Source organism: Chiloscyllium plagiosum, unplaced genomic scaffold (assembly GCF_037043375.1).
Source record: "Chiloscyllium plagiosum isolate Xiang-an unplaced genomic scaffold, Cpla_swu_hap1 HiC_scaffold_9, whole genome shotgun sequence".
Taxonomy (NCBI): domain Eukaryota; kingdom Metazoa; phylum Chordata; class Chondrichthyes; order Orectolobiformes; family Hemiscylliidae; genus Chiloscyllium; species Chiloscyllium plagiosum.
This window is the reverse complement of record NW_028270147.1, coordinates 67,995,661-68,010,211: the sequence shown is the minus strand read 5'-3', so window position 1 is coordinate 68,010,211 and position 14,551 is coordinate 67,995,661. Positions and strand designations below refer to the sequence as shown.

Sequence of the window (14,551 nt, the reverse complement as noted above, 5' to 3'; positions counted from 1 at the left end):
TTAATTAACTAGCATTAATAAACCCACTGCTTCATGTAAACATACCAGCAATAAAACTTTATAAATAAATTATCTGCATTTTGGATGGTTCGTTTTAGTTCAATTAACTTTGTACTTATGAGATTTAAAAATTGCTGGTTTAGATGGAAAATGTTCAGAAACCAATCAATCATTGATCTTTGCTGTTATGTCACATTTCAATTTTCTTTGAAATGCTCCAAACCAACAAACTTACTCTCTTAGCTCTTCAAATTATTCCCACTTCCTCTCCATTAACTTCTGATCTCTGGGAAACAACTATGGGCTGAAGTGGATAGAAAAAGATGGCCTTCTTTCGCCCCCTGTATTCAATTCTTATGTGAACCAAATTCACAACAACACACTTGAACCACATCTCAATTAGAGATAGTTGCCTCTTCTTGCTCCTCTCCTTACTCCATTACAGACAAATATATTGCTGTTAAAGCAAGAAGCAATTTAATTACCTGATTAATCATCCCTTACCTACCATAAGAACAAGAGTACGCCACTCAGCCGCTCTGGTCTGTTCTGTCATTTAATTAGATCATGGCTGATCAGACATTTCTCACATCCACTTTCTTGCACTTTCCCCTTAACTCTTGATTCCCCTACTGATTAAGAATCTATTTATCTAAGCCTTAAATATACACAAGGACTTTGCTTCATAGCTCGTTGTGGCAAGAAGTTCCACTCTAAACCCTTGGAGAGAAGAATTTTCTCCTCATCTTAGTCTTAAATTGATACCCCTTTATTCTGAGACTAACCGCTGTAGAAGATCACGCTGTGGAAAACCCAATCTACCCATTCAGCAGAAAGTTTGCATTATGCAAACAACGTCCACAATTCATCAATTGCGTTATAGCCAACTCGTGCTGATGAAACTCACATTATGGAAGATCTACCTGTACTTGTGCACGAAACACTGAAAGGAACACATTGGTGTAGCAGATCATCAGGAGGGCCTAATTCTCTCATGAGGCAAAACATCCTCTCAGTATTTACCCTGGCAACTCCTTAAGAATCCTATATATTTGGATGAAATTACCTCTCTCTTCTAAATTCCAATGAGTAGAGTCCTAACCTGTTTTACCCTTGCTCTGAGACAATCCCTTCATGCAAAGAACATTCTAGTTAACCTTCTCTGCCTCCAATGAAATTATATCATTCCTTAAATAAGGGGACCAAAACTGCTCATACTACTCCAAATGCGATCTCACCAGCACCTTGTACAGTTGCAGCAAGACTTCCCTACCCCAACTTCACTTCCAACATTCCATTCGCCCTCCTGATGATCTACACCAATGTGTACCTTTCTGTGTTTCGTGCACTAGTACAGATAGTTCTTCCATAACATGAGTTTCATCAGCACAAGTTGGCTATAACGCAATTGATGAATTGTGGACTTTGTTTGCATAATGTAAACTTTCTGCTGAATGGTTAGATCCACAGTGTGATCTTCTACAGCAGTTTCCCATAATGTGATTTTCGATAGCGTGAGGTTGCAGAAGAACAGAACTGTCGCGTTGTAACAAAACGATCTGTATACCCAAATCCTTTTCGTGTGTAGCTTTCTACAGTTCTCTCCATTTAAATTACATTGTGTTCTTCTGTTCTCCCTTCCAAAATGAACAATTCACATTTACCCATTTTATACTGCATCTGCAAATGTTTTGCCCATTTACTTAACTTATCAATATCTCTCTGTATCCCCCTCTCAATCTACTTTTCAACCTGTTTTCGCGTTTGCAAATTTGGCTACAGTACATTCACTTCCTTCCTCCAAGCACTTTTATATATTTTGTGAACAGTTGTGGTCCCAGCACTGGTCATCAATCTGAGTAATCCAGATATTACTACCCTCTACGACCTCCTTTTTAAATTACTGCCTAATTTTCTATATTCTCTTTTCAGACTCTCATCCTTTTCCCTTTTTATGTTGTTGGTGCCAATTTATGTTGTTGGTTGTACGATGACCTCCTGCTAGTCCCTCTACCCTTTGAGAACATTCTGCACCCTCTCTGAGACATCCATGGTCCTGGCACCATTTTGATTTTTCGCTGCTGGCTGCAGGAATGTCTGTCTGTGCCCCTGACTAGATCTGTCCCCTAACACAATCAATCACCTGGAACCCGATGTACCCCTCATTACATTAGAGCCAGTTTGGATACCAGAAACTTGGCTGTTCATGCTACATTCCCCTGATAGTCCATCATGCCCTACATTTTCCAAAACAGCATACTTGTTTGAAATGGGGATAGCCACACAAGACTCCTGCACTAACCACCTACCTCTCCTACCTTTCTTGGAGTTAACCCATGTACGTGACTGTATCTGCAGCTTTTCTCTCTTCCTGTAACTGCCATCCACCACACCCTCTAGCTGTTGTAAATTCCTCATTGCCTCTAACTGTCGCTCCAACTGATCCATTCGATCTGACAGAACTTGTAACCAATGACAATTTTTGCAGAGATAATCCTCAGTAACCCTTAAACTCCCCTGAAACTCTCACATCTGACAAGAAGAGCATATCACTCTACTAAAGGTCATTTTGCTCCTTCCAATCCACAGACCCAGAAAATAGCACCGTCTTATTGCTCTACAAAACATTGCTCTAAGATAACTTAATATTTATGGCTTATATTTTTAAAATTTAATCAAGAGATAGATCCCAATAAAAACATGTAATCAAGAAAGAATCCACTCTTCTCACTATTGAGATTTGCAGTAAGGCTATACTTAACACTATTTACTTATCTGCTTCTGTGCTGTGACCTCTCCCAAATAGGTTCCTCCAAGATCATTTTTGAATTTCACTGTTTAAGTTTTCCTAGACACACTCCAATATCCAGCATACATGAATTCAAACAGAAAAGGCAGTTCTCTCTCAATGCCAGTATACTACCTCCAATAACATGGACTCTTATGACTTAACCTTTTATGAGGTAGCTTGTCAAATGTCATCTGGAAATCCAAATTTCAACACGCCTGCAGTTTTCCCTCTATCAACTCCAGTCAAAACGTCCTCAAAATCTCTAATAAGTTAAAAACATGATTGCCCTTTCAGAAAACCTGCTTGATGGGTGACTGAAAGCAGAAAAAACATAATTGCATATTGTATATCTCTTTACATGGTGTAGCATTTTTTGTAGTTTATGCGCATCATTTTCACAAGAGAGGAGTGAATTACTTTTCTGTTTGTCACAAGCCATTCAAGAAATATCCGAAGTCTCCCAACACCTGTGTTCCTCTAGCTTTCTAGGTATTTTCCTGCTACAATTCTATCCTTTTAACCAACCTAAACCTTCTTTTTACAAATGTGAACCTGTGTCCTTTTGTCTTACTTTCATTCAATGAAGTAATGTTTAGAGATTTGCCTTTTTCAATCTTGTTTACTGTTTTAAGCTTTTTGATAAGTCTGCCTTTTCCTATGTTGCTATAAACTGAAATATTCCTATACCATTTTATTAATTTCCTGCCAGTTGTTGGTGGCTGGGGTTCCTGGTTGCCATGGGGACCATGCAGTGAAACCTGTGGTAAAGGGATTCAGACGAGACTGAGACTTTGCAACAATCCTCCTCCATCATTTGATGGGGCCAACTGTGAGGGGCAAGATGCACAGACACGTGTTTGTAAGAACAGGCTCTGTCCAGGTAAGCAATCAAAGTATGGGTTGGAGTTTCACCACAGAGGTGGGAAGTGGGAACTGGGTCTGTTTTGTTTCCAAGATTTGCCTCTGCTGGGAAACTGACAGAAGTTCAGATTTTCATAAGGGCGGACCTTTAATTGATACGGAAACGATGAAGTTAATCTTGGAGGCAGATATGGGTATGGCTTTCAGGCACCTAAAGCAGCCATCTTTGAGGCTGTGTGTAGTCCTGAAGGAGGGAGTTGTGCCAAAGCTTCCACTACACTATAGAGAATCTTGATCTCACAGTAAAGCTGGAAGTCTGTGTGGGACTGTATTCAAGTAACGATAGGAATCGATGAGTGGCAAAAGTAGCCTTTTTTATTCAGCAATCATAGCACAAGTTCGAGGCAGCAGTAGAATCCTGAAAACAGTTCTTGCAAGAGCCCCTGTATACATAGTTCTTACATGTATTAAAATCTCAATACTATAATGTTACATTTTTTTAATCTATAGTACACGATGGTTTGAAGGGCTTCTGGCCTGGGCGACAAGCATTGGGTTGAAACATGCTAAATGTTGTCTGCTTTTCTGATGGGAGAAAGTGAGGACTGCAGATGCTGAAGATCAGAGTCAAAAAGTGAGGCACTGGCAAATCACAACAGATCAGGCAACATCTGAAGAGCAGGAGACTAGATGTTTCGGTCATAAGCTCTTCTTCAGGAATGTGGTGGGGGGTGCCAATGGGGCTGAGATATAAATAGGAGGAGGTGGGGGCTGGGAGGAAAGTAGCTTGGAAGGGGAAAGGTAGATGAAGATGGGGTGATGGTGACCTTTCAGAACAGATAAGTGGGAAGGAAGATGGACAGTTCAAGAGAGCGGTGCTAAGTTGGAGAGTTGGGTGTGGAATAAGGTGGGGGGAGGGGAGATGGGGAAACTGGTGAAATTGACATTGATCCAATGTGGTTGGGGGGGTCCCACGCACCAAACAACCCCACCGCTCTGTGGCCAACCACTTCAACACTGCCTCCCACTCCGCCAACTCATGCAAGTCCTGAGTCTCCTCCACCACCAAATCCAAGCCACCTGATGCCTGGAGGAAGAACACCTCATCTTCTGCCTAGGGACCCTCTAACCACACAGGGTCAATGTCAATTTCACCAGTTTCTCCATCCCCCCCTCCCCCCACCTTATCCCCGATCCAACCCTCCAACTCAGCACTGCTCTCTTGAACCATCCTACCCGTCCCATCTTCCTTCCCATCTATCCACTCCACCCTCCGCTCTGACCTATCATCACCATCCCTCCTTCATCTTGCAAGCTACCTTCATCCAGCCCCACCTCCCTCCTATTTATCTCTCAGTTCCCTTGCTCCCTCCACCCCCATAGTCCTGCTGAAGGGCTTATGCCTAACACATTGACTCTCCTGCTCCTCGGATGCTGCCTGGCCTACTGTGCTTTTCTAGCCCCACACTTCTTGATTTCTGATGGGATGTCTGTCCAGTATCCTTGCAAAATTAGGAGATATTAGCCCTTTCGTCTTTTAAATTAGTAAATGTTAGTAAAAAATACTAGGCTTATATGCTCTAAGTAAGTTAGAAATCGTAATAAAAGAGTAAAGGATTAAACTGATTACTGCAGCTGTGTGGTGAGATTTATTTACTATTTGTTGGTATGAGCTCCATTCATTCAGGCAATTTCATGCAAACACTGTTATGTCAGTAGTTTCTTAAAGGGCATGATTTGGAGATGCCGGTGTTGGACTGGAGTGTACAAAGTTAAAAACCACACAACACCAGGTTATAGTCCAACAGGTTTAATTGGAAGCACTAGATTTCGGAGTGCTGCTTCTTCATCCTTCACCACCTAATTTAAAAGATATTTTAAAAGATATTTATCAGGGACTTAATCTATTCAGGTCCAGGAGCTGGTTGGTAAGGGCTGATTAATATTATAATGTTTTGTGGAGACTTTATGGGGATGGTATTGTTTGTATGCTGATAAGGTGTGAAATGCAGTAATGGGTTTGAAAAGGTTGTTTTTTAATTTTGATAATACAGGTAAATGAAAAAAATGAAACCATGTTATAGTAAATAATGGATTTGTAAAGAGTTATAAATGAATGAATGAACGGGAACCCAGTATTAATGAATATAGCAAGCTGGTGAGTGAGTTAATAAAGATAGTCTATAACACAATATAAGTAAAAACAATGACTGCAGATGCTGGAAACCAGAGTCTAGATTAGAGTGGTGCTGGAAAAGCACAGTAGTTCAGGCAGCATCCGAGGAGCAGTAAAATCGACGTTTTGGGCAAAAGCTCTTCATCAGGAATACAGGCAGAGTGCCTGAAGGTTGGAGAAAAAACTCCACCCTTATCTCTCCACCCTTCAGGCACTCTGCCTGTATTCCTAATAAAGGGCTTTTGCCCGAAACGTCGATTTTACTGCTACTCGGATGCTGCCTGAACTGCTGTGCTTTTCCAGCACCACTCTAATCTATAACACAATATCTCAAAATACAATATCTCACACCTAGCACTCATGAAAGAAAGGAGTGTGGTTCCAGGAGGCTGCCACCACACCATGCTGTAGGGATACATCTGTGTTCAGAGTCATCTCCCTGTACCTTCACATCCTTCTCCCTCACTTCCAGCTCCTCCCTCCAATGAGCTGTCCCTTTCCAAGATCTCACCATTCTCATGGGCCACATCTCTCCAGCTGGCCATTTATAGAGAATGCAGTAGACCATCACAATAACCAAGGCCTCAGCAGGAAGGTTTTGCAGGTCCTCATAGAATGGTCCAGACACTAGATCTAGTATTCTCAAAATCTGATGTGTCCAGTCTCATTGAAGGGGAATTATGTTACCTGGGTGATGAATTAATGTACAATGCCTGTAAGATCCTGCAGTGGCTAAAACTGGCAAGAATGCAGATGTCTGTGACCATCTACTTTAGGGTTACATCCTCATTCATATACAGGTCATTTCAAAACTTTATTGTGTCCTTCCTATTTGATGTAAAGTATGTAAAAATGGTTCAGTAGCTGAAGTATGTTGCACCAAGTGATGGCCAAATAACCTAAACATAGATACATGTCATCTGTATGAGCTGACTGTTGGACTGGAGTCTGTTACAGGCAGTCAGACCACGTGTAGAGACCCTGCAGCATTCAGCTGCTCCACTGTAATGTTTAATTTGGAATTTCCTACCTTACTGTAATGTCAACCCTTTAATGATGTCATATTTCTAAACTTACTTTTAAACTCTGTAAAGTGATCCAACTACTTTTATTCCTCTGTTGTATCCAAGATTTGTACCTTGGTGTTGCCATAAGAGGCAGACATTGTAAAGGCTTTTCACTGTAATCCTAAAATGGAGTCCACATGACAACAAAGGATATTCTGTATTCTAAATACTTACCTGAGTGCTAGGAATAAAGATAGAAGTATTCTCACCTCTGGGGTGGCAGATGTATGATCAGGTTCCACTTGAGACTTGAATACACAATCTAGACAGATACTGTGTGCAGAGATGGAAATGTGTTGCTGGAGAAGCGCAGCAGGTCAGGCAGCATCTAGGGAACAGGAGAATCGACGTTTCGGGCATTAGCCCTTCTTCAGGAAACGTCGATTCTCCTGTTCCCTAGATGCTGCCTGACCTGCTGCGCTTCTCCAGCAACACATTTCCATCTCTGATCTCCAGCATCTGCAGACCTCATTTTCTCTTCAAAGATACTGTGTGCAGTATGGAGTAAGTGCTGCACTGACGGAAGTGTCAGGTAAGTGTTAAAGATTCAGAGAAGTGAATAAGAATGGGAAGTTTTCCTGGCTCCTTATCAAATTCTTCCCACTCACTACAATAAATTTGCTAAGTGTAAATTACCATAGCTATGTAGCAACAGTTAACGTGTCTACAAAAGTGATTTGTTGGTTTCGAAGCACTTTGGGCCATTATGGAGGCATGGAAAGTTTCTATAAATAGAAGCATTTGCTTTCTGAACTCCAATCTAAAGAGAATTGAAGTACATAACTTTTTGAAATTCATCAGAAAAGCAGTCATTGTTCACTATATATAGCCCATGGCATTAACAAGTTTGAGAAATCTAAAAGGAATTCAGCTAATTTCTTGCCCTTTTTGATAAGTGAAGAGCCCCTGCATGTGAGTATTTTGAGTATCATGAGTATTTTGAGCAAACAAACTACAAATCTAATTTTCTAATTATCTGGTGTTTCACCGTTTTAGTGGATGGAAAATGGACATCATGGGTCAGTTGGACAGCATGTAGTGTGTCCTGTGGAGGAGGCACTCGCCAAAGGGCCAGAACATGTTCAGATCCAGTGCCACAATATGGGGGACACTATTGTGAAGGCAGTGATGTACAAATTGACTTCTGTAACAGTGATCCGTGTCCAAGTGAGTATAAAAAGTTGGTTACAAATCTTCATGAAATGCTAACCGGATGGTTTTTCAATTGTTCTGTGCAACCAAAACCAGAATTTCTGAAGTTTTGTTACCACTATGTTATCAGGATGATGAAGGATATTTTGAAGCTGAAGCATTTTGCATGGGAGGAATAACAATCCAATTGGTTTATGTAAAAACTGGGTAGGAATTAGGTTCTGATGGATCGACTTGACTTACTGGTTTAAAATGTAAATTCAAAACTTCAGGTAATTACATAATTGTTATCTATGCAAATTAAAAAGAGCAGAGGGAAGGTTATATGAATGGATGGTGATGTGTCAGGTGGTGGGGGTACGCAGGGGGTGCCTGTTAGAGCAGAAGTACACTTGGGGTCCCAACTCCCAATTTGAGAAGCTCTGTTTCAAATGGTGAAAAGTCCTCATAGCAGCACAGTGGCACACAGTTAGCACTCCAGCCTTGGTAGGTGTGTGGAATTTGCATGTTCTCCCATGTCTGCATGGACTGCCACTAGGTGCTCTAGTTTACTCCCACAAGCCAAAGATATGCAGGTTAGGTCAATTGGCCATACTAATTTGTCCACACTTTCAAAGGGCGTGTAGATTAGGTGGATTAGCCATGGTAAATGAGGGATTTTGAGGATTGGGTGGGCGCCTGGGTTCGGACGAATGCCCTTCAAGGGTTGGTGTAGACTCAAGTGCCAAATGGCCTTATTCTGCACTGTAGGGATTCTATGATTCAATGATTCTATACTGACATTCATTAATTGACCAAACTATTGCAGTGTGCACATTATTTGAATAAAATTAAATCATTCAATAGATTAATATTATACAATAGAAATTAAATCAGAATCTTGTAGAAACATAAGGAAGGACTATGTGCACCCAAAAAGACAAATTAATATCTTGAAATATTAAGTAAGATGTTAAGACCATAGTCTTCTCCTGAAATGTGAACCTGCCTTTTGCCTGTTTGGATGCTGAATCTCATCTGTAAGATTGTCTTGATATAGTGTTAATCTCCAATCTTGTGCTTCGTAGGCAATAATGATAGTAATATTGTTCAATATTTAAACATAGCACACTTATAGCTAACTAAACTCTAGCCGCACCACAATATAAATGTAAGAATCTTTTGATATTATCGACTTGTGTCTGAACTCTTTGAATTTAGGAAAATGGGTTATGTTCCTCCAGAAGAGGCAGTATTTACACCAGACTGGGCAAATTTACAGTGGTGACTCAGTTTACTGTTTTTGAACTGTTATGAAGAAGAGTCCCTGGACCTGAAATGCTAACTCTGCTTTCAGTCCAGACCAGACCTGCTGAGTTTTTCCAGCAATTTCTGATGTTGGACCTTATAAACAATGTTCCTTGATTTTAGCTCCAGTAGTAAAGCTACTTAACAGTTATTTTATCATTCATTTCCAAATGTACAAGATAAATATAAATGAAGGCCCAATTTTCTTTTAATCACCTCATGCAGAAAAGGACTCATCACATCATTTATTTATCTGTCAAATTAATCTGATGTTTTCATTTTCATTCTCCAACATGAGAAATGAATTCAAGTTGTTAATAACTTGATACATGAAGAAATTCTTCCTGACATTTGTCCACCTCTGGATTTTATGACTAGTTCACAGAAAGGATTTTAAGTAGTATATTCATGGGAGTGTTTTTTTTTAATGAATTGATGCAATAATTGGATAATATGCTAAGAAAATACATTAAAGCACAAATAGGTTGGTGTTATGATTTTATTGATTGGTGGAGCAAGCTTGAGAGACCAAATGACCTACTTTTGCATCTAATTAATATTTGCATATATAAAAGTGTACTTGCCTGACAGCTGTAAAGACCAAGTGAGTGGTTAGCTCATCTGGTAATTGATGAACTCCTTATACATGTATGATGAAGAGCCAGTGATCTTGGATGCTCAACAAGGCATTTGTTTGCTCTATTTGCATATCTATTTGTATATCTCACAAGTTAAAACATAGCTAATAATGCTAAAATTGATTTTTTTAGTCCATGGTAATTGGGGTCCATGGAGCAGTTGGGGAACCTGCAGCCGAACATGCAATGGAGGGCAAATGCGACGATATCGTACCTGTGACAATCCCCACCCAACAAGTGGAGGAAGGGCTTGTGCTGGAGCTGACACTCAGATTCACCGGTGCAGCATTGACATTTGCCCAGGTTAGTTGGTTGATTTTATATTTTGAAGCATTGAGAGACAATGTCATCAGGACTTTCAAGTAACCCTAATTAAACAGCAGACTGATCAACATATGTCTTTGTTAGTTTGCTCGCATGGACCAGGATTCCCAAACAGTAGGCTACATCTCCCAGTAAGATCAAGGGACAAGATTTTGGGGTTGTGACTTCCAAGGTGACAATGGCAGCTGTGGAACCTGGACTGAATCTTGAAAGCTGCAATACTCCTTATAAATGTTGGGTTGGCAGGGAGAGGTTGATATTTCTGTCCGAAGGTATGGCTTAACTGTCTGTCCTTTAACATCCAATTGCACAGCATCCACAAAGGCAGCTTTTCACTTTCTTTAGTGCAAATCAAGTAAGTTTTAAGCCCAAAGACAACCAACCATTACTCTCCTTGCTCAATGACTCTCAGCCGAGCTCAACAACAGTCCTTCCTTTTGAACGTTTCCTCTTCCTGTCTCAGCAATAACTTTCTAATCCTTCAGTTTCTCTCCAACCATCTCAGTCTCCCAGTTTTTGCTATAAAGTCACAAAGCCTGAGGCATTTCAGTTGAGTCATATGGGGAAAAAGTTTGAAAAACACTGGCAGAGACATTCTCAGATACATTTTATAACTGTGAATAAGCAAAAAAACCATTCTAGCGGAACATCTCAAAATTTACATGTCAAAGAAATAAACTAGGAGAGAGTGAGGACTGCAGATGCTGGAGATCAGATTCGAGAGCGTGGTGCTGGAAAAGCGCAGCAGGTCAGACAGCATCTGAGGAGCAGAAGAATCGACATTTCTGGCATAGCTTTTGCCCGAAACATCAATTCTCCTGCTCCTCGGATGCTGCCTTTCAGGGCAACTACCTGGACAGGCATTAGTTGAATCACCAAACAAATATAACTGTCATGCAGAGGTAGTGACTCTACTTCTGGGCCAGAAGATCCAGGTTCCGGAAGTGTATCATAACATGATTTTAAAGTATCTATGTCAGTCAAATACATCCACGATGAGACAAAATCCCCCAGTAACACAATGAAAAGTGTAGCTATTACTACTATGTACTGACAGCCCATCCCCCACTATGATGGAATCTTATCTTCCTCAGCACAGGATCTAACTGTACATTTCACCTCTAAACAGTGCACTGTTCCCAATATACCAACAATGTTGTAGAGTATTCTTCTGTCGATACCATGCCATGGGTAATATATAGAGACTTAATTATACGTACATATTACTTGTTATAGTGATTTCACTTTTTAATGAAAATGAAAAGAACAAAGAAGAAAAATACATTACCACATCTCCTTTACAGAGTCACTGGAACAAGGGTGAAACTTCACAGTCTGCTACTTATTTCTGCTCTTAGCAAGTTTTTAAACAAATCTTTTTATGAATATAATACTCATTTGAACCATAGATTACAGGTAGTTATGTTTCCATCTGAAGACTTCAAAAGAATTAAATATAGATAAGATATTGCAAACATTGCTGATTTCATTTTCCATTGAAAATAATTGGACATTTAAAATAGACTACCCAAGTTGTGCTACCAAAAGTCAAATATCACTCCTGATGAAGGGCCTTTGCCTGAAACGTCGACCCTCCTATTCCTCGGATGCTGCCTGACCTACTGTGCTTTTCCAGCACCACACTCTCTCAACTCTGATCTTAAGCATCTGCAGTCCTCACTTTCTCCTATCACTTGAGAAGTCAGGATGAATCACGGTGCACTGACAAGGGCACAGCAAGTTCATAGATTTTAAAAAGTATACACTAAAAGAAATAAAGCAACTAATGATTTGAAGTCCTCAGAAATATTAAATATTTCAACATATATTGATTTTAATAAGCATGGATGCAACGAGACTCTTAATAAAGAGCATTTGGAATTTACAAGGGACAAGAGAGGAATATTTGTAAAGTTATAATTCTGCATTTGGAAAAACAATTAGATTTACGTAATACTTAATGAATTAATATGTTATTTAATATGCTATGGTAAAGCTCTAATGTTTTCTCTGAAATAAATAATGCCATTACTAATTTTTCTTATTTAATTGCTTATAACCTTATGTCCAGTGAATGGAAACTGGGGACCTTGGCAAGCCTGGAATGATTGTTCAGTATCTTGTGGAGGTGGTGAAAAGAGGCGACTTCGAATGTGTAACAACCCAGTGCCTTCCAATGGAGGCCGCTCCTGCCCAGGCGATGGCTCTCAGGTGTCCAGGTGTAAAGTCCAACCCTGTCCAGGTTTGACAGTTGTTTTTGCTGAATGCTCGAAGACCCTTTGACATTGAATTTGGCACAATCTTCATAACTCAACAAGAACCAATTTTGAGCAAACCATCACCTGAAATAATATTTTGCAAGATGTTATCTTTATCCCGATACACCAGTTCTTACATTATTATTTTTGTTATCATTAGTACAGGCCTGATGATGCAAATGGCCTCCTTCTGATCTGCAATTTCAGATATAATTAATGAAAAATGATGCATTTAGGTTCATTCTGGTTGAGTAATGAAGATTAATTTAAATGTTGCATCAGTCAATATTGTACAAAATCAATTATTTTCTCTGTGCTTTCCTTTCTATGTTCCATCTGCTGTCTTGAAGACATTAATTCCTTGCTGCATTCCTGATGAAGGGCTTTTGCCCGAAACATCGATTTTCTTGCTCCTTGAATGCTGCCTGATCTGCTGTGCTTTTCCAGCACCACTCTAATCTAGACTCTAGTTCCTTGCTGCAGTCTAGTTTGCAACTCCAGCATTTTTTTAGAAATTCACTTGTGGGACATGAATATTCATGGCTGGCCAGCATTTTTATTGCCCTTCCCTAGTTGCCCTTGAGAACGTGATGGTGTGCCTTCTTGAACCACTGCAGTCCACATGCTGTGGGTTGACTCTCAATACTATTAGGGAGGGAATTCCATGACTTTGAACCAGTGGCAATGATGGAATTGCGAATATAAGTCCAAGTCAGAATGGTGGGGTCTTGGAGGAGAAGCCTCAGTAGTGGTGTTCCCATGCATCTGCTGCCCTTGTCCTTCTAATTGGAAGTAGTGCCACCTGAGGATCTTTGGTGAATTTCTGCAATGCATCTTGTAGATAGTACATACTCCTGCTACTGAGTGTTGGTAGTGCAGAGAGTGGATGCTTGGGGATGTGCTGCCAATCAAGTGACTGCTTTGTCCTGGATGGTGTCAAGCTTCCTGAGTGTTCTTAGAGCTGTACCTATCCAGGGAAGTGAGGAGATTCCCATCAAACCGCTGGCTTGTGTCTTGTGGATGATGGACAAGCTTTGGGGAGTTAGGAGGTGAGTTACTTGCTGAAGTATTTCTAGCTTCTGACCTGCTTTTGTAGTCAATGTGTTTATGTGGTGAGTCCATTTGAGTTTCTGGTTGCCCCAACAATGTTGTTAGTGGGAGATTCAGTGATGAGAACACCATTGAATATCAAGGGGTAGTGGCTAGATTGTCTCTTATTGGAATATATCATAACCTGGCATTTGTGTGGTGCAAATGTTACTTGCCATTTATCACCTCTACATTAAGAGACAGGGAGTGAGTGATTATTGAACTGTTGCTGGAGCAGTACATCAGAAACACATGGGTGATATCATGGTGTGAGTTAGAATATGGATGCCAGAATTTTGGATGAATTCCAATTTTCAAAGGATGCAGTGTAAAAGATTAGCCTGGAGACCACTGGAATTGGCAAATTATCGGTAGGCGACAAGGGTTTGTATGAGGGTTTGAACAGCAGGTGTATTGTAGCAGGATCAGAGATTATCATTGTTGTGGTGCGAGTAGACATTTCTGGGTATATAAGGAATATGGGGTTGAAAGCTCAAATAGATGCCACAATTCTGAACCCACCATATAAAATGAAACTAAGTCTGGAACGTCCCTGCTGTTTGAAGCCCGGATGCATATTGGATAAAGTCACTGAATCAATCAGGCAAAACCAAAATTCTACTTCAAATCTTTTTAAAATTAGTCACACAAATTTCATTGAGAACATTCTTTGTATACTAAAAGGCCTTTATAAGTTTGAAACTTTAATTTAAAAGATTGTTTTAGTCAAGGAAAATAATTATGCACTGTATCTAACATTGAATATGTTTCAGCCAAGAAAGTACTTTACATCTTAAGTCTATGAAAGCATATGTCTCTCCTGGAGAACATTGTACTATTTTCTTGTTCTAAATTGGTTTGTGACTTCAAAAGCTGGAATCCAAATTTGTCACTCGTAACAATAAATG

The 14,551-nt window shown here is 40.1% G+C and overlaps 1 protein-coding gene across 3 annotated transcripts in view; it reads left to right on the top strand.

Moving 5' to 3' along the window:
* hmcn1 (hemicentin 1) overlaps positions 1-14,551 on the top strand; it is a 607,098-nt gene that overhangs the window by 551,273 nt on the left and 41,274 nt on the right. For all 3 annotated transcript variants that reach the window (XM_087990747.1, XM_043699541.2, XM_087990748.1), the window contains exons 90-93: positions 3,501-3,671; positions 7,892-8,062; positions 10,105-10,275; positions 12,368-12,538. In XM_087990747.1, coding sequence (XP_087846873.1) covers positions 3,501-3,671; positions 7,892-8,062; positions 10,105-10,275; positions 12,368-12,538 — 684 coding nt within the window. The remainder of the gene's footprint in view (positions 1-3,500; positions 3,672-7,891; positions 8,063-10,104; positions 10,276-12,367; positions 12,539-14,551) is intronic.